The following is a 16614-nucleotide window of genomic DNA, read 5'->3' on the forward strand; positions in this document are numbered from 1 at the left end:
TCCTCAGTGCAAGACACATGAAAGCCCGCATGGAGTTTGCTAAAAAAAAAAAACACCTGAAGGTCTCCAAGATGGTGAGAAATAAGATTCTCTGGTCTGATGACACCAAGATAGAAATTGTTGGCCTTAATTCTAAGTGGCATGTGTGGAGAAAACCAGGCACTGCTCATCACCTGTCCAATACAGTCCCAACGGTGAAGCATGGTGGTGGCAGCATCATGCTGTGGGGGTGTTTTTCAGCTGCAGGGACAGGACGACTGGTTGCAATCGAATGAAAAATGAATGCGGCCAAGTACAAGGTTATCCTGGACGAAAACCTTCTCCAGAGTGTCCAGGACCTGAGACTGGGCCGAAGGTTCACCTTCAAAAAGACAATAACCCTAAGCACACAGCTAAAATACCGAAGGAGTGGCTTCAGAACAACTACGTGACTGTTTTGGAATGGCCGAGCCAGAGCCCTGAGTTAAACCCAATTGAGCATCTCTGGAGAGACCTGAAAATGGCTGCCCACCAACGTTCACCATCCAACCTGACAGAACTGGAGAGGATCTGCAAGGAGGAATGGCAGCTCATCCCCAAATCCCGGTGTGAAAAACTTGTTGCATCATTCCCAAAAAGACTCATGGCTGTATTAGCTCAAAAGGGTCTACTAAATACTGAGCAAAGGGTCTGAATACTTATGGCTGTGTGATATTTCAGTTTTTCTTTTTAATAAATCTGCAAACATTTCACCAATTCTGTTTTGTTCTGTCAATATTGGGTGCTGTGTGTACATTAATGTGGAAAAAAATGAACTTAAATGATTTTAGCAAATGGCTGCAATATAAAAAAAGAGTGGAAAATTTAAGGGAGTCTGGATACTTTCCGTACCCACTGTATACTATATTGCCAAAAGTATTCACTCACCTTCCTTTACTCACAATTGATCTGAAGTGACATCCTTTTCTTAATCCATCCATCCATCCATCCATCCATTTTCTGTACCGCTTTATCCTCACAGGGGTTGTGGGCGTGCTGCAGCCTATCCCAGCTATCTTCGGGCGAGAGGCGGGGTATACCCTGAACTGGTCGCCAGACAATCGCAGGGCACATATAAACAAACAACCATACGCGCACACATTCACACCTACGGACAATTTAGAGTATTCAATCAACCTACCATGCATGTTTTTGGGATGTGGGAGGAAACCGGAGTGCACGGAGAAAACCCACGGAGGCACGGGGAGAACATGCAAACTCTGCACAGGCGGGCCGGGATTTGAACCTCAGTCCTCAGAACTATGAGGCTGATGTGCTAACCAGTCGCCCACTGTGCCGCCCCTTTCTTAATCAATAGGGTTTAATATGACATTGGTCCACCTTTTACAGCTATAACAGCTTTAGCTCTTCTGAAATTCTTTCCACAAAGTTCAGGAGTGTGTGCAGGGATTTATATTTACCATTCTTCCATAAGTGCATTTATGAGGTCACACAGTGATGTTGGACGTGAAGGCCAGGCTCTCAGTCTGCACTTTAATTCATCCCAAAGGTGTTCTATCAGGTTGAGGTCAGGCCAGTCAAGTTCATCCATGCCAAGCTCTCTCATCCATGTTTTTATGGACCTTGCTTTGTGCGTGGGTGCACAGTCATGTTACAAATGGAAGAACTGTTCCCACAAAGTTGGGAGCATGGAATTGTCCAAAATATTGGTTCCTTAGTTTCAGTGAAAGGAACTCTGCAGGATTCAGCATACCCAGAGCTTTTGGACAATTCATTGGTCCCAACTTTGTGGGAACAGTTTGAGGATGGCCGCAATTAATACCAACATACAGACACGAACTTAAATGTGCAAACCCGGTGGTGAAAACAGTGAAGAAGTGGAGTAATGAAGCTAAAATGGAACTTCAAGACTGTTTAGACTGCACAGATTGGAATGTCTTTGAAACTTCAACTTGGCAGCTTGGATGACTATACGGACACTATTGCATGATACATCAGCTTCTGTGAGGACGCGTGTGTTCTAACTAAGACATTTCGCACATTTCATAACAACAAGCCGTGGTTCACTGCCAAACTTCGCCAACTTCGCCAGGCTAAAGAGGACGCTTATCAGAGTAGGGACAGAGCCCTGTACAATCAGGCCAGAAACCAGCTGACAAAAGAAGTCAACATTTCAAAGAGAAATTATGCAGAAAAGATGGGAAACCAGTTTGCTGTTTATGACTCTACATCAGTTTGGCGAGGATTACAATCACTGACCAACTAAGCGATAATCCCCCCCCAAGTGGTGAATAATAAAGGACTGGCTGACACCTTCTACTGCAGAATTGAAAAGGACACTTTCACACCCCACACCCACCCAGCCGCACCACCGACCACCATCACACCTCTGACTCCCACTCCTGCGTTGACCATCCACGAACAGCATGTGAGACGTATCTTCAAACAACAAAATATAAACAAAGCGGCAGGCTCAGACCTTGTGTCCCCATCCTGCCTGATAGTCTGCGCGGACCAGCTCGCTCCAGTCTTCAATAGATCTCTGGAACTGTGTGCAGTTCCATCCTGTTTTAAACACTCCACCATCATCCCAGTCCCGGAGAAACTTGCAATTTCGCTCTGAATGACTACAGGTCTGTCGCCCTGACATCTGTGGTCAAGAAGTCCTTGGAACGCCTCATGCTGGACCACCTCAAGAGCATCACATCTCCCCTGCTGGAACCTGTACAGTTTGCCTAGCAGGCAAACAGGTCTGTGGGGGACGCAGTCAACATGGGACAGCACTGCATCCAAGAATACCTCAACGGTGCGTGGACCTACGCAAGGCTCTTGTTTGTGGACTTCAGCTCTGGATTCAACACCATCATCCCTGAACTCCTCTCCTTCAAGCTTCTCCAGCTCAAGGTCTCGCCTGCCATCTGCCAGTGGATTTACAGCTTCCTGACAGGCAGGACACCGCACGTGAGGCTGGGGGACACCACCTTATCCACACACAGAATTAGCACAGGGGCGGCCCCAAGGATGTGTCGTCTCTCAGCTGCTCTTCTCTCTCTACAGGAACGACTGCATCTCAATGCACCCGGCTGTCAAACTCTTGAAGTTTGCAGACGACACCACAGTCATTGGCATCTTCAAAGACGGTGACGAGTCTGCGTATTAACAGGAGGTGGAGCAGCTGGAGCTTTGGTGATGATAGAGATGATCGTGGACTTCAGGAAACATCCTTCGCCACAGCTGCCCCTCACCCTGTCCAATTGCCCTGTGTCAACCGGGCAAAAGACCTTCAAGTTCCTGGGAATTACAATTTCTCAGAACCTGAAGCCAATATCAACTAAAGTCCCAGCAGAGGATGTACTTCCTACTGCTTCTGAGGAAGCACGGCCTGCTACAGGAGCTGTTGAGGCAGTTCTGCACAGTAGTCATTTAATCGGTTCTGTGTTTATCCATCACAGTCAGTTTGGTGCTGCCACAAAGGAGGACAAAATAAGACTGCAACGGACAGTCAAGACTGCTGAAAAAGTATCCGTACCCACCTACCTGAGGAATTGCACGCTGCCAGGACTAAAACAAGGGCACACAAAATCCTGTTGGACCCTCCACATCCTGGTCACCACCTATTCCAGCTCCTTCCCTCAGGTAGGCGCTATCGAACAATGCAAACTGCCGGAGCCTATCCCATCTATCATCGGGCAGGAGGCGGGTTACACCCTGAACTGGTTGCCAGCCAATCGCAGGGCACATACAAACAAACAACCATTCACACTCACATTCACACCTACGGGCAATTTAGAGTTGTCATTTAACCAACCATGCATGTTTTTGGGATGTGGGAGGAAACCGGTGTGCCCGGAGAAAACCCTCCCAGGCACGGAGAGAACATGTAAACTCCACACAGGTGGGGCTGGGGATTGAACCCCGGTCCTCAGAACTGTGAGGCATACGCTCTAATCAGTCGTGCACCGTGACGCCCAATGCAAACTAAAACCAGAAAATATTCCAACAGCTTCTTCGCTCTTGCCATTAACTTCTTAAACAGTTAACTTACAATTTCATTGCAACATGCTGCCAATTTTGTACATCTCTGTTGGGTCACTTCGACATTATTCATACACTCACTGTTCTATCATGCTGCGCCCTCTTGCCATTAACTTCTGACAATTTAATTGCAACATGCTGCCATTCTTGGCCAATAAAACCGATTCTGAATTGCCAGAAATACTGTATACATAAATACATAAATAAAATATGGATATGTGGCAAAACGCTCAGGTACCGTAACACAGTATTGGTTCTCCGTGACATTAAAACACTGGATTTTTATTTTATGGACCATAGTTTTCAATCACATGATCAGTATTTGTTTGTACACCATTTTGGAAGTGGAGATTGGGAGAATAAGCTAAAGTTGAAACAGAAAGACTAGTAGACCAACTTATGTTCGTTTAGTTTCGTTCGTTTTTGGGTTTTTTTCATGTAACCCTAGTCAGTTAACATCAGTTACGTTTGAAAATTTCCAGTATCCTTAGATGTGGTAAAATTACGGCTAAAAAGCTGACACTGTACAGAGAAACTCTGGATGTGGCGGCAAAAACATGACACGGTGACAAAGTGGCCTTCTGATGGCCAGTTTGTCATTGTTTTGTTTGGATCATACTTGTACTATACTTGTATGATCCCCACAAAATCTCAACATCTCTCACACCACCTTACTGTGTGCGAAGACAAGTTGAAATGAAAACTTACTGATCTGGAATAACTGAGAGCTTAACTTAGTTGAGCTAAAACAGCATTGGCGTTGCCGAAGTTTAGCCTCAAGGCTATAGCGGTCATCATGCTGGGTGTCAGCAGAATCCTACATTTCTGACATGTACGTGCATTTAATATAACACTATGGCAACATTCGACCGATATCGCACGTAAGATATTTAGTTTATAAATCTGTGTTACGAAATAGTACTGCACTAAAATGTAAAGATAGAAAATTGAGATACAATGTATGAAGAGTGTGTAAAGTGTTTTTTAAAGTCGCTAAGCATTAAAGCAAATACACTGTCCTTTTTTAAATCTGTCATTGTTTTAAATATTTCTTATGTAAATTGCCCCCCTACATTCAGAAAGGTGGAAAAAAACAATTGCTCAGTGTTACTCTTGTGTTTTTTACTGATATGACAAATAAACATCTTGAATTTGGAAAATTGTTAATTTAACGCGATGTACAACATACAGTATTTGTTATGATCCGCGGCGGCGAACAGGCAGCCAATCAGCGCGCTCAGAGTTGAAAAGGCCACGCCCGTCGCCGATTGATCACGAGTGGGTCCGCGTGCGCAGCCAGCGCAGAGTAACCAATCAGAGCGGGCCACTGAGACCTGCAGCTAATCAGGGTCAGGCAGGCGGAAAGGGGAGGGGCGAGAGCGCGAGCCCTCCGTGACAGCTGCGGGTTCCGGGCTGAGCCAGAGAGGAGCGGAAATTGAAGAGCTCCCACTCCTCAGCTGCCATTCAACATAATGTCTGTTGTCATTAACATTGAGTAAAAGGTTTATCTTATTTCAGCATATCGTTAATAAAATATTTATTTCACTTGTTATGAAAGTTTGAGTCGAAAAAAAAAACACTCTTTTTGCCCGTGGATGACTCGAGCCTTTTTGGAGGTAGAGTCGTCATCGTTTCAGCGTAGACAATCTTTGTGTGAAACACGAAAGAGAAAGGAAACGGCGACTTCTCCATTCCAAAATCCTCTCGCTCATATCTTTAGTAACGAGTGTCTGCTCAGTCGGAAGCTTTGACACCTTTATTTTTCCGATTTAGACGCATAGCTTCGATTATTCCCCATCCCGTAGCAGCTGCTGCCGCCGACCTTGTGGGTGGGGGGGGGGGATTTTCCTCACGTGAAATTGTACAGGCGCCAGATTTATCGAGCACGACTGCACTAAGTTGGTTAGCTGCTAGCCATCTTGCGCCCCTCTGCTAACGAGCTCGCAGTGCTGGTCGGCGAGACCTCACTTTTTTGGGGCGGATAAATCTTTTTTTGGGACTTGTCGACCGGGTTGTTAACACTCTTCTAAAGGTCCGACAAGTGTTCCTGGGGAGCCTCGGTGCGTTGTGACGGTCATTTCCAGCTAGCGTGCTCGACACAGTACCTGCGTCGTATTTAGCCCCGGACGCCGAGTGTAGGCCTCAATCCAAACCCCGACGTCGCCCGCCTGCCTCCGCCGCTGCCGTGACTCTTTTTTTTCTCCTTTTTTTGTGGATTGCCGGACAGCGAGAGTTGACAGGTGGGTGGCAAACTCTTTATTCAACGCGTTTAAGTGAACTGTTGTTAAGGTACCATTTGAAGGGTTGCGAAAAAAGCTTTGTTTTGGGAAAGTCTGGTGAAGTTAGCTCGTTGGGGGAAGAGGGGCGAAATCACGCCGGAGGTCGCCATCTTCCACTGGAGCTGCTCGATCAACTAAAACATCCAACGATATTTATGTATTCATTTATTTTTGGTGGTGTTTTGTTGAAATGTGGCCCCCTGTCCCAGCGAGACACTTAGCATGGCGTTTCCCATGTGATCAAAACACTACACGTTTTTTGTACTCCCACCTGCAATGCTGATACTGGGAACCCCCCCCCCCCCCCTCCTTTATCGCGGTAGATACGTTCCGTACCCAGACAGTTTTCATTAAAAGCCGCAATCAAGAGAAAAATTAAAAAAAAAAAGTTATACTGTATAGTTTACCCTTCCCTCACTTACTCAAGTCTTGGGCTGTTCAATACTACTTTTTCTTCTACTTCAGACCGATACAGTACAAGTATTCACTCTTGAGTACTCACCTTTTTCTAACACACACGATGAGTTGCACCGGTGTCAAACGTCGCAGTAGCGGCAACTACTGGCAAGGTGGACTTGATGTTAGATTATTAGTAGGCTTTGCATGATCAGGATTTTTGGGGCCGATCCGCGAGGTTAAATAACCGATCCGATCACAAGATGGAGCAATGTGTCTATTTAAATGACTTGTTCATTTACTGTATACCGAGTATCTTCAGAAGTTATCTTCAGGTGTGCTGTGGGAAATTATAAAATTGTATTGAGCCCCTCAAAAACGTATTCATTAATGAGAAATAATGTATCTTTGTTCCTCTATTTATGCCAGTGAGGCATAGTGACAGACAGAACAAATAAATGCTCTATTAGATGTCAGGAAGTACATACATTAATTACTGTGTATCTACTTTTTGTGACATATTTGTTTGTTGGTGCACTGTGAGATTTTCCAATTGTAAAATATGTGCTTTCGCTCCATAAAGGTTGGAGATCACTGCTCTAGTCAGGTAATGTATTCTAATCAGTCAGGTCAAACCAACATTACAACATGACAGAAATAATGGGAGCTAACTTACTGTAATTGAATTAAATTACTTCACACACACCGAAATTTAGAGCGTAATTCAAACTAACGCCAGCATGTTTACGCACAACCGTTAGTGCTAGAACTAGCTTACTCAGCATTTTGTTGCCTGCCTGTGAGCCGTATTGTATTAAAAGTAACTGACCTTACCTCAAGCGAGCCTGAAATTAATGTCATCTTCCGAGCACCGATGACCACCAACACACTTTTCCCCCTATTTTGTTCTTATAATACACGCGTCGCGATGTCGTCGCCATGGTAACGAGTGTATTCGGTCGCGTTTGAGTTGACAAGATAAAGTCCAGTGATCGGAAAAGACGGGATGCGGTGGTATCGGAATACAAGATTTAATTGCAGTAGTCCAGTGATTCCCAACCAGTATGCAGGAGTGTGGCGTGAGCACTCTTCAGGTGTGCCGTGGGAAATTATAAAATTTTACTTAGTTGCTCAAGAAATTGTTTATTTACAAGAAATAATGTATCTTTGCTCATCTATTTATGCCAGTGAGGCATTGTGACAGACGGAACAAATACATGCTCTTCTATTAGATGGCAGGAAGTATATACAGTAATTGATGTATCCACTTTTTGTGACAATTTTGTTTGATGGTGTGCCGTGAGATTTTTCAATTGTAAAATGTGCCTTGGCTCCAAAAAAGGTTGGAAATCACTGCAGTAGTCTGACATAGTGCAATCATGAAAGACCAAATTTGTCTTGTTGTTTGTCCCACACAGCCAACGTTTAAAAAAAAAAAAAAAAAAAACTAACTTTATTGGTTGTCATATATTTACAGTACTACGTCAAAAGACACGCGAGAAGGCTAAAAATAAACTAGCTTTTGGATTCAAATATACTGTATGAGACTTTACACCGATCTGATCGGTATCAGCCTATAATTAGCATTTTATGATGATCGGCTTTAATCTCATAATTCGCCGATCGGATCAATTACGTCATTGATCGGCTCCGCAAAAGACATTTACTCCGCGTCGCCATCGTTTCCGGTATATTTGAATCCAAAAGCTAGTTTATTTTTTGCCTTGTCGCATCTTTTGACGTAGTACTGTAAATATCTGACCACCGATAGTTATTTAAACAAAAAAAAACGTCAGCGGTGTGGGACACACAACACGTAAAGCCTGCATCAGACTACAAGACAAATTTGGTCTTTCATGATTGCACTGTCAGACCACTGCAATAAAATCTTGTATTCTGATTCCACAGCATCCCGTCTTTTACGATCATTGGGCTTTATCTTCTCAACTCGTTACCACGGCCACAAAAACAACTATCGCATAAATAGATGAAGAAAGATACATTACTAATTGTAAATATAATTTTTTGAGCAATTAAGTACACAAGTATATACAGTAAATGAATAAGTCATTTAAATAGACACATTGCTCCATCTCGTGATTGGCCCCCAAAATCCTGATTGTGTAAAGCCTATACTGTACACAATAGCGACGCAGCGTAAATGTCTTTTGCGGAGCCGATCAATGACGTCATTGATCGGATTGGAGAATTATGACATTGAAGCCGATCAGCATAGAATGCAAATTATCGGCCAATACCGATCAAGCTGATCAGATCAGTGTAAAGTCTAATTGTTAGATACATTGACAAGAGGCCAGTATCTGCCCGTTACTGATATCTGGAATCGGTACTCACCAAATCGCTAATTAAAACATACTTAAACTTATTAAACACATGTTTCAATGTGTTCTTTAGTAGGAATAGACTGATTATTGGCGTTGATATTCAAAATGTTTAGGCATATTGGTAAACTAAAACTTGGACTATTTATGTATTTGTTTAAATTTTCATCCATCCATTTTCCATACCTTTTATCCTCACTAGGTGTTGGATTTATCTCACCAAACATTATAATGAATAATGCTACTAGGGTAGCGGGCATGCTGGTGCTTATCTCCGTTAACTCTGGGTGAGAGGCGGGGAACACCCCTGAACTGGTCACCAGCCAATCGCAGGGCACATATAGACAAACAGCCATTCGCATTCACACGTATGGGCAATTTGGAGTCTTAACATGCATGTTTTTTTTGGAATGTGGGAGGAAACAGGAGAACCAAGAGAAAACCCATGCAGGCATGAGGACAACATGCAAACTCTACACAGGTGACGCCGTTACCTTTAAAACCCTGGGAACTCACTGCACTTTTTTTGTTTTTGTTCGAATTTAAGATTAACATAAATGAAAATTAACATTTCAGTCATATTGGGGAAAAAAGAAATTTGGAAAACTATTTACTGTACAAAACTTTAGGGAGCTATTTAAGTTTTCATTTAACTTTATATGACATGCTGATAGAATTTTAAAACAAATCTGTCTTTTTGCATGTTGCAAATCTGAAAAGCTGTTTATTAAACATCTGCTTAAAAGCATTTAAAGAAAGTTAAGTGTTGGCATTTGTATTGTTCAAAGTTGTGATGCCAATATTTGCCCTTTTACTGCAAATGAATTGGGCTTTACATGATAAGGATTATTGGGACCGTTCAGCGTGTTTAAAAAAACGATAAACGATCACCGATTCTATCACAAGATGGAGCAATGTGTCTATTTAAATGACTTGTTCATTTACTTAATTGCTCAAAAAATTATATTTACATAAAATATATATTTGTTCATCTATTTATGCCAGTGAGGCATAGTGACAGACAGAACAAATAAATGCTCTTAAATTAGATGGCCGGAAGTGCATACAGTAATTAATGTATCCACTCTTTGTGCCATTTTCGTTTGTTGGTGTGCCGTGAGATTTTTCAATTGTAAAATATGTGCCTTGGCTCCATAAAGGTTGGAAATCACTGGTCTAGTCAGGTCATGTATTCTAATCAGTCAGGTCAAAGCAACATTACAACATGACAGAAATAATGGGTGCTAACTTACTGTAATTAAATTACTAACGCCTGCATGTTTACCCACAACCGTTAGTGCTAGAACTAGCTTACTCGGCGTTTTGTTGACTGCCTGTGAGTCGTATTGTATTAAAAGTATGTGACCGTACCTCAAGCAAGCCTGAAATTAATGTAATCTTCCGAGCACCGATGACCACCAACACACTTTTCCCCTATTTTGTTCTTATAATACACGCGTCGCGATGTCGTCGCCATGGTAACGAGTGTATTCTGTCGCGTTTGAGTTGACAAGATAAAGTCCAGTGATCGTAAAAAACGGGATGCGGTGGTATCGGAACACAAGATTTTATTGCAGTAGTCTGACATAGTGCAATCGTGAAAGACCAAATTTGTCTTGTAGTCTGATCCGCGCATTAAGTGTTGTCTGTCTCAGACGTGTTGTCTGTCCCACACCGCCGACATGTTTTTTTTCTAAATAACTTTATTGGCTGTCAGATATTTACAGTTCTACGTCAAAAGACACGTGACAAGGCTAAAAATAAACTAGCTTTTGGATTTAAATATACCGTACACGGCGGAGACGCGGAGTAAATGTCTTTTGCGAATCGGCGAATTATGACATTTCACCCGCTCAGCATAAAATGGTAATTATCGGCTGATACCGATCAGGCTGATAAGATCCGTGTGAAGTCTAAAATGAATATTGTCTCCAAATGTTGGTTATTGGCTTCTTTGACTACTAGTATTCGGCCCTGAAAAATCATCCATCTCTATTCTTTAGCACCTGTTTTCTTTCGAGTTCAAGAATTGGGAGAGTACCATATAACAGACTTGCTGACTCGCACTAGCAACGTGACAATTGGCTGCGGTCTTTGTGGAATTTTCTGAAAAAACATGGAATAAGCACTTCAAATGGCTAAGAAAACCTCCATAACAAGTAAATGTACAAAAAAAAACAATTGATAAAGTACATGACCTATTCTACTGCCACAGTGCTCTTACGAAGAATGTTCCATCTGCGCTATTTGTGTTGCCTTTTTTAGTCCAGCTGCGGTCTTTGTGGAATTTTCTGAAAAACATGGAATAAGCACTTCAAACGCCTAAAAAAACTCCGTAACAAATATCCATCCATCCATTTTCTGTACCGCTTTATCCTCACAAGGGTCGTGGGCGTGCTGGAGCCTATCCCGGCTGTCTTCGGGCGAGAGGCGGGGTACACCCTGAACCGGTCGCCAGCCAATCGCAGGGCACATATAAACAAACAATCATACGCGCACACATTCACACCTAAGCGCAATTTAGAGTCTTAAATCAACCTACCATGCATGTGTGTGGGATGTGGGAGGAAACCAGAGTACCCAGAGAAAACCCACGCAGGCACGGGGAGAACATGCAAACTCCACACAGGCGAGGCTGGGATTTGAACCCCGGTCCTCAGAACTGTGAGGCAAATGTGCTAACCAGTCGCGCACCGTGCCACCCCATAACAAATAAATTGATGGAACAAAAAATCAATGGATATTCTACTGCCCACACTGCTCTTTTCACGAAGAATGTTCCATCTGCGCTATTTGAGTCGAGTTTTTAGGACAAGTGACACGGTTTGGAACGTCACGTTAATTTGACGTCGACTGAGAGAACCTTTTGGAATTTCGGCCTGTACGAGCTTACTGGTGGATATTATTAACTGAAACTCAACCAATCTGAGCGGAGTAGTGGATGAAACGAAAGGGTTGTGGAGATATGTTGAGAAATAATCAAGTTGTACTGTTTTACTCGAATTTGAATGTGATTTTGGACCAGATGTTCTGTATATAAACATTCCCAAAAAGACAGTTTCTTCCAACAAAAAAAAAACAGTTTCTTGCTGTAAAACTCAGTTAAAACAAAAGTATAATACACCATTATATTGTACAGTGCCCTGAAAAAGTATTGGCCCCCTTCTCGATTTCTTATATTTTTGCAGTTTCCCCACTTTGTTTCAGCTCATCAAACAAATTTAAATATCAGACAAATATAACCCAAGTGAACTTAAAAAGGTGTTTTTAAATTTTATTTATTAAAGGAAAAAAAACGATTAAAAGTTACCAGTACCTGGCCCTGTATGAAAAAGTAATGGCCCTCTAAACCTAATAACTTGATGGCCCATCCTCAGCAGCAACAACTGAAATCAAGCGTTTTCTATAACTGGTAATGAGTCTTTCACATATCTGTGAAGATATTTTGGCCCACTCTTCCTTCCAGACTTGTTTGAATTCAGAAAAAAATGAGGGTTTTCGTGCATGAATGGCCTTTTTAAGGTTATGCCACTGCATTTCAATCAGATTCAAGTTTGGAATTTGACTAGGCTCCAACTTGGTTCCACCAAGTTGTCCTGTAATACCCAGTGGTTCCACCGAGTAGCGCAGTAGTTACAGTGATACATTGACTTTGGGTGTTCTGTTTTTACTCTGCTACTGCTCTGAACCATTCTTTAACCATGAGTGGGCCAAAGAAAAGAAAAGTTGTCAGTGACTGCCGAGTGTTTAATATAGAATGGACTGCTCAACACCTTTTCACTGAAGTACGGTCAAAGGCTGCATGTCTAATTAATCTAAGAAACCTATTGCGGTTTTAGAGGAATATAACATCAGCCGTCACTTTTCTACCAAGCATGCTGATTATGCTAACAGCCAATCAACGCAGGAACTGATGGCTACGTCTCAGCGGTTAAAATCAAGCTTGCAGGCTCAGCAAAACACCTTTATCTGACAAACTGCCATTCAAGATTCAGTCACACAAGACCCTGAAACAGCGCCACGGGAGCTGCAGATGGAACTGATTGATCCCCAATGTGATACTGTCTTAAAGAAGTTCAACTCTCAAACTGGATGAGTTTTATGCTTCATTAAGCGCAGACAAATTTCCAAAAATCCGGAAGATGGCACAGAGGATGCTGGTGGTGTTTGGCTCTACATGTGTGTGAACAGACTTTTAGTGCGATGAACACCAACAAAACATCCTACAGATCCCAGCTGAGTGATGAACACCTCAGATGTGTTCTGAGAATTGCCACAACAAAACTAACACCAGACTTTGATGCACTGGCAAAAAAAAGGTGATCAACAAAGCAACTGTTGCCATTAAAAGTCAATCTAAGTATTAACGCTACAATTCCTTTTTCAGTCAGTGGGGCCCCTGAGCCAAAACGTTTTCCCACTCCTGGTCTTGGCCACCCCAAAACATTCCGTTTGTTTTTTATGCCATTCGGAAGTTGACTTGCTGGTGTGTTTTGGATCGGTATCCTGGTGCAGAACCAAAATGTGCTTCAGCTTGAGGTCAGAAACCGATGGCTGAACATATTCTCCTTCAAGATTTTCTGTGAAAGAGCAGAATTCATGGTTCCATCAATCACAGCACAGGTCCTGAAGGAGAAAAGGAGCCTAAGACCATCACACTACCACGACCATGTTTGACTGTTGGTATGATGTTCTTTTTCTGAAGTGCTGTGCTCCATTTACGCCAGATGAAACACGACACACGCCTTCCAAAAAGCTCAACTTTCATCTCGTCAGTCAATATAATATTCTTCCAAAAGTCTCGGAAATCATAAATCTTTTTTTTCTTTTTTTTTTTGGCAAAAGTAAGACAAGCCTTGATGTTCTTTTTGGTCAGCAGTGGTTTTTGCCTTGGAACTCTGTTCTTTAGAGCTATAATTGTATTATCGTGAAACCGTGATATTTTTACTCACCATGATCATAACGTCAGAATCTGATATCAGCCCATAACAACAGTAGAAGTATGTATTTTTCTGAAAATGAGTAGCTACTTCTCTGGTGGTAGCCTTGCTCGTTAGCTATTTATCTGCCTCAATAGCGAGTCTCGCGTATTTCTTTCACTGGTTGTAGACGCTAACTCTCGTAGCTGTTTGCAAACGTTCATTTCAAGGCAGCGATATAGTAACATATTAATGTTACCTCTAATTTGTTGAAGAGTGACTGGTGACGCTCTCCCAAAAGTGATATCATATTAGAAGTATTGCCTCCGCTAGCACCCACTCTTTATAAGCACGTTTTGCATAATTATCTTTTCTCTACCAAGCCGCGGTACCCCAAAATTTCCCAAAAGAGACAACTTTTTCAACAATGGGAAAAGTTGTCGGACTCGCTGACTGCTCGCACCAACAACAGGAGGGGGAGGGGTCGGACTTGTATTACGACAACGATAAGGCCACACTAGCAGAACAACAGTCATAATAGTGAAAATTTTTCCCCACTACTGACATGCAGTACTGTATAACTTGGCTTTACACAATCTGTTTTTTTGGGGCAGATTTTATTGTGGTAGTCTGACAGTGCAATCGTGAAAGATCAAATTTGTCTTGTAGTCTGACCCAGGCCTTACATGTGGTCTGTCTGAGGCAGCGCAAAAAAGTCCCACACCACCGAATGTTTTTTCACCGACAAGATGGAAATAAAACTTTATTGACCGTCAGATAGTTACTACTACATCACAAGACATGTGACAAAGCAAAAAAGAAACTAGCTTTTGGATCGGCGAATTATGACATTAAAGCCGATCAGCATAAAATGCAAATTATCGTTCAATATTTATCAAGCCGATCGGATCGGTGTAAAGTCTAGTTTCTGCCCCAAAAAAACTCACTAAACAGAAGTAATATTTTCTTAATGGCATAAATCATAGTGTAAATAAATATGAAATATGAACAAAATATTGAAACGTATCATATCATATATGAATATACAGAGCAAGTACCGGTTCTGACAGGGCCCGCCACTCAAAAAGGCTTACTGTCGGACCCAGGCCTGATTGTCCTAGTTAATAATGATTAGTTCTCGTTTAAATATTAGTTGCCTGGAGATAGTCAAGTGTTGTGTATGTCGATAGGTTAAAATGTTTGATTTGATAATTGTCTTATCTGTTTGGGACAGCTGGAATCCCACCAAATGCGCAGTGTTTTTCTTTTCCTGCACTCATTCAAATCAATGTGAGAACAAAGCCATATTGACTCACTGGGGGGGTGTATTGATTGATTGCACAATGATCTACTGTGGTTTTGTTTTGTTTTTGTTTTTTATAGTGCAAAGGTAACAAAGACCACCATGCAAGACTTTTATTTTTTGCAGATTTGGGGTTGTTTTCTTGTTGTTATGAGCCATCGGTGAGCAAACTTTGCCTTGATTTTTGTTGTTGTTTTTTTTCCTTTTTTCTTTTGTGTTGTTTTGTTTCTCCCTTGCGGTGTGCCATAGCCTCCTCGGTGCCACACACACGTCTCCCTGAGGAGCCAAGAAGCAGACGGCTCATGACTTCTGACCAGGACACGAAGGTTGTCGCTGAACCACAGGTGCAGCAAGTACAAGAGGCCAAGGACAACGCTCATTTGGTATGTCCTAGTTGATGTCAAACTGGCAGTTAACCTTAGAGGTGACATACAGTCATCCCTCACCATAGCGGGGTTCACTTATTGTGGATTTTTAAATCCCACATATCTATTTTCTTTTTATCGCAGATTTTGCTGTGGTCATTTTTGCATCAGACAAACTCACGTGGCAATAAGCGCGAGCAAGGATGAAATGGTGCGCAAAAGACTGAGAATGTCAAAAGTTTGGCATCATTTCACACTTAGTTCATTTCGAACTTGCTTACACAACTGCACGTCTACGGTAAAGTAAACATCATTCACTAATTTACCACTGCTAGTTGGAGCAAGTGGTAATTCCTCCACAGGTGGTCAAGGATAGACACAGCCTCTGTGCACATTCAATCGCTTTATTGAACACACGTTAACAAACAAACAAAAAAATGTAACAAGCACATTCATACACAAGCTGCGACGGCTACAGCTAATCATAAATCAAAAGCCCCACCTTTTATACCCACACATTCAAAGTCACAGATACTAGAGTGTAGAACAAGAGCAAGAGGCACTGTACTTCACATGCATATATTTTGGTATTATATGACTGAAGCTTTAAAATGTATATAAATTTAGAATTAGAGGGTTCTTTTACTGTTGTTTTAGACTTTTTCCATGGTATTGTTTCAGTATGGACTCTAGGGGTGCACATTAATCTGTCTGAAATTGGGGGAAAAAATTACATCACACTGCTTGGTTCGGGGGAAAAAAAAAAAAAAACTGAACTGAAAACGTGCCGTCTCATTCAGCGGCTGCTGTTGGATTGGCTTGTGATAGTCATGGATATTTGGACCAAAATTCTTCACTTAGGACGCCAAAAACAGTCAGTTGCAACTTATCGCTAGCATCTTGCCAAAATTACGATATTCCAATGACTTTGAGTTTGTAACTACGATGCTCTGGACCGTTTATGTCCTTTAGAGCGAAACTCAGCGGCCTACGAAG

The 16614-nt window shown here is 42.2% G+C and overlaps 1 protein-coding gene across 5 annotated transcripts in view; it reads left to right on the top strand.

Moving 5' to 3' along the window:
* Positions 1 to 5682: 5682 nt before the first annotated feature.
* The window catches only part of larp4b (La ribonucleoprotein 4B), a 61489-nt gene continuing 50557 nt past the window's right edge, over positions 5683 to 16614 (top strand). For 3 of the 5 annotated variants that reach the window (XM_061694853.1, XM_061694855.1, XM_061694856.1), the window contains exons 1-2: positions 5683 to 6254; positions 15503 to 15636. In XM_061694853.1, the coding sequence (XP_061550837.1) occupies positions 15556 to 15636 (81 nt within the window). In that variant the 5' untranslated portion in view covers positions 5683 to 6254; positions 15503 to 15555. Of the gene's footprint in view, positions 6255 to 14832; positions 15637 to 16614 lie in introns of those variants that run through there. The other 2 variants (XM_061694857.1, XM_061694854.1) reach the window with 2 other exon arrangements.

This window comes from Phycodurus eques, chromosome 13 (assembly GCF_024500275.1).
Source record: "Phycodurus eques isolate BA_2022a chromosome 13, UOR_Pequ_1.1, whole genome shotgun sequence".
Lineage (NCBI taxonomy): Eukaryota > Metazoa > Chordata > Actinopteri > Syngnathiformes > Syngnathidae > Phycodurus > Phycodurus eques.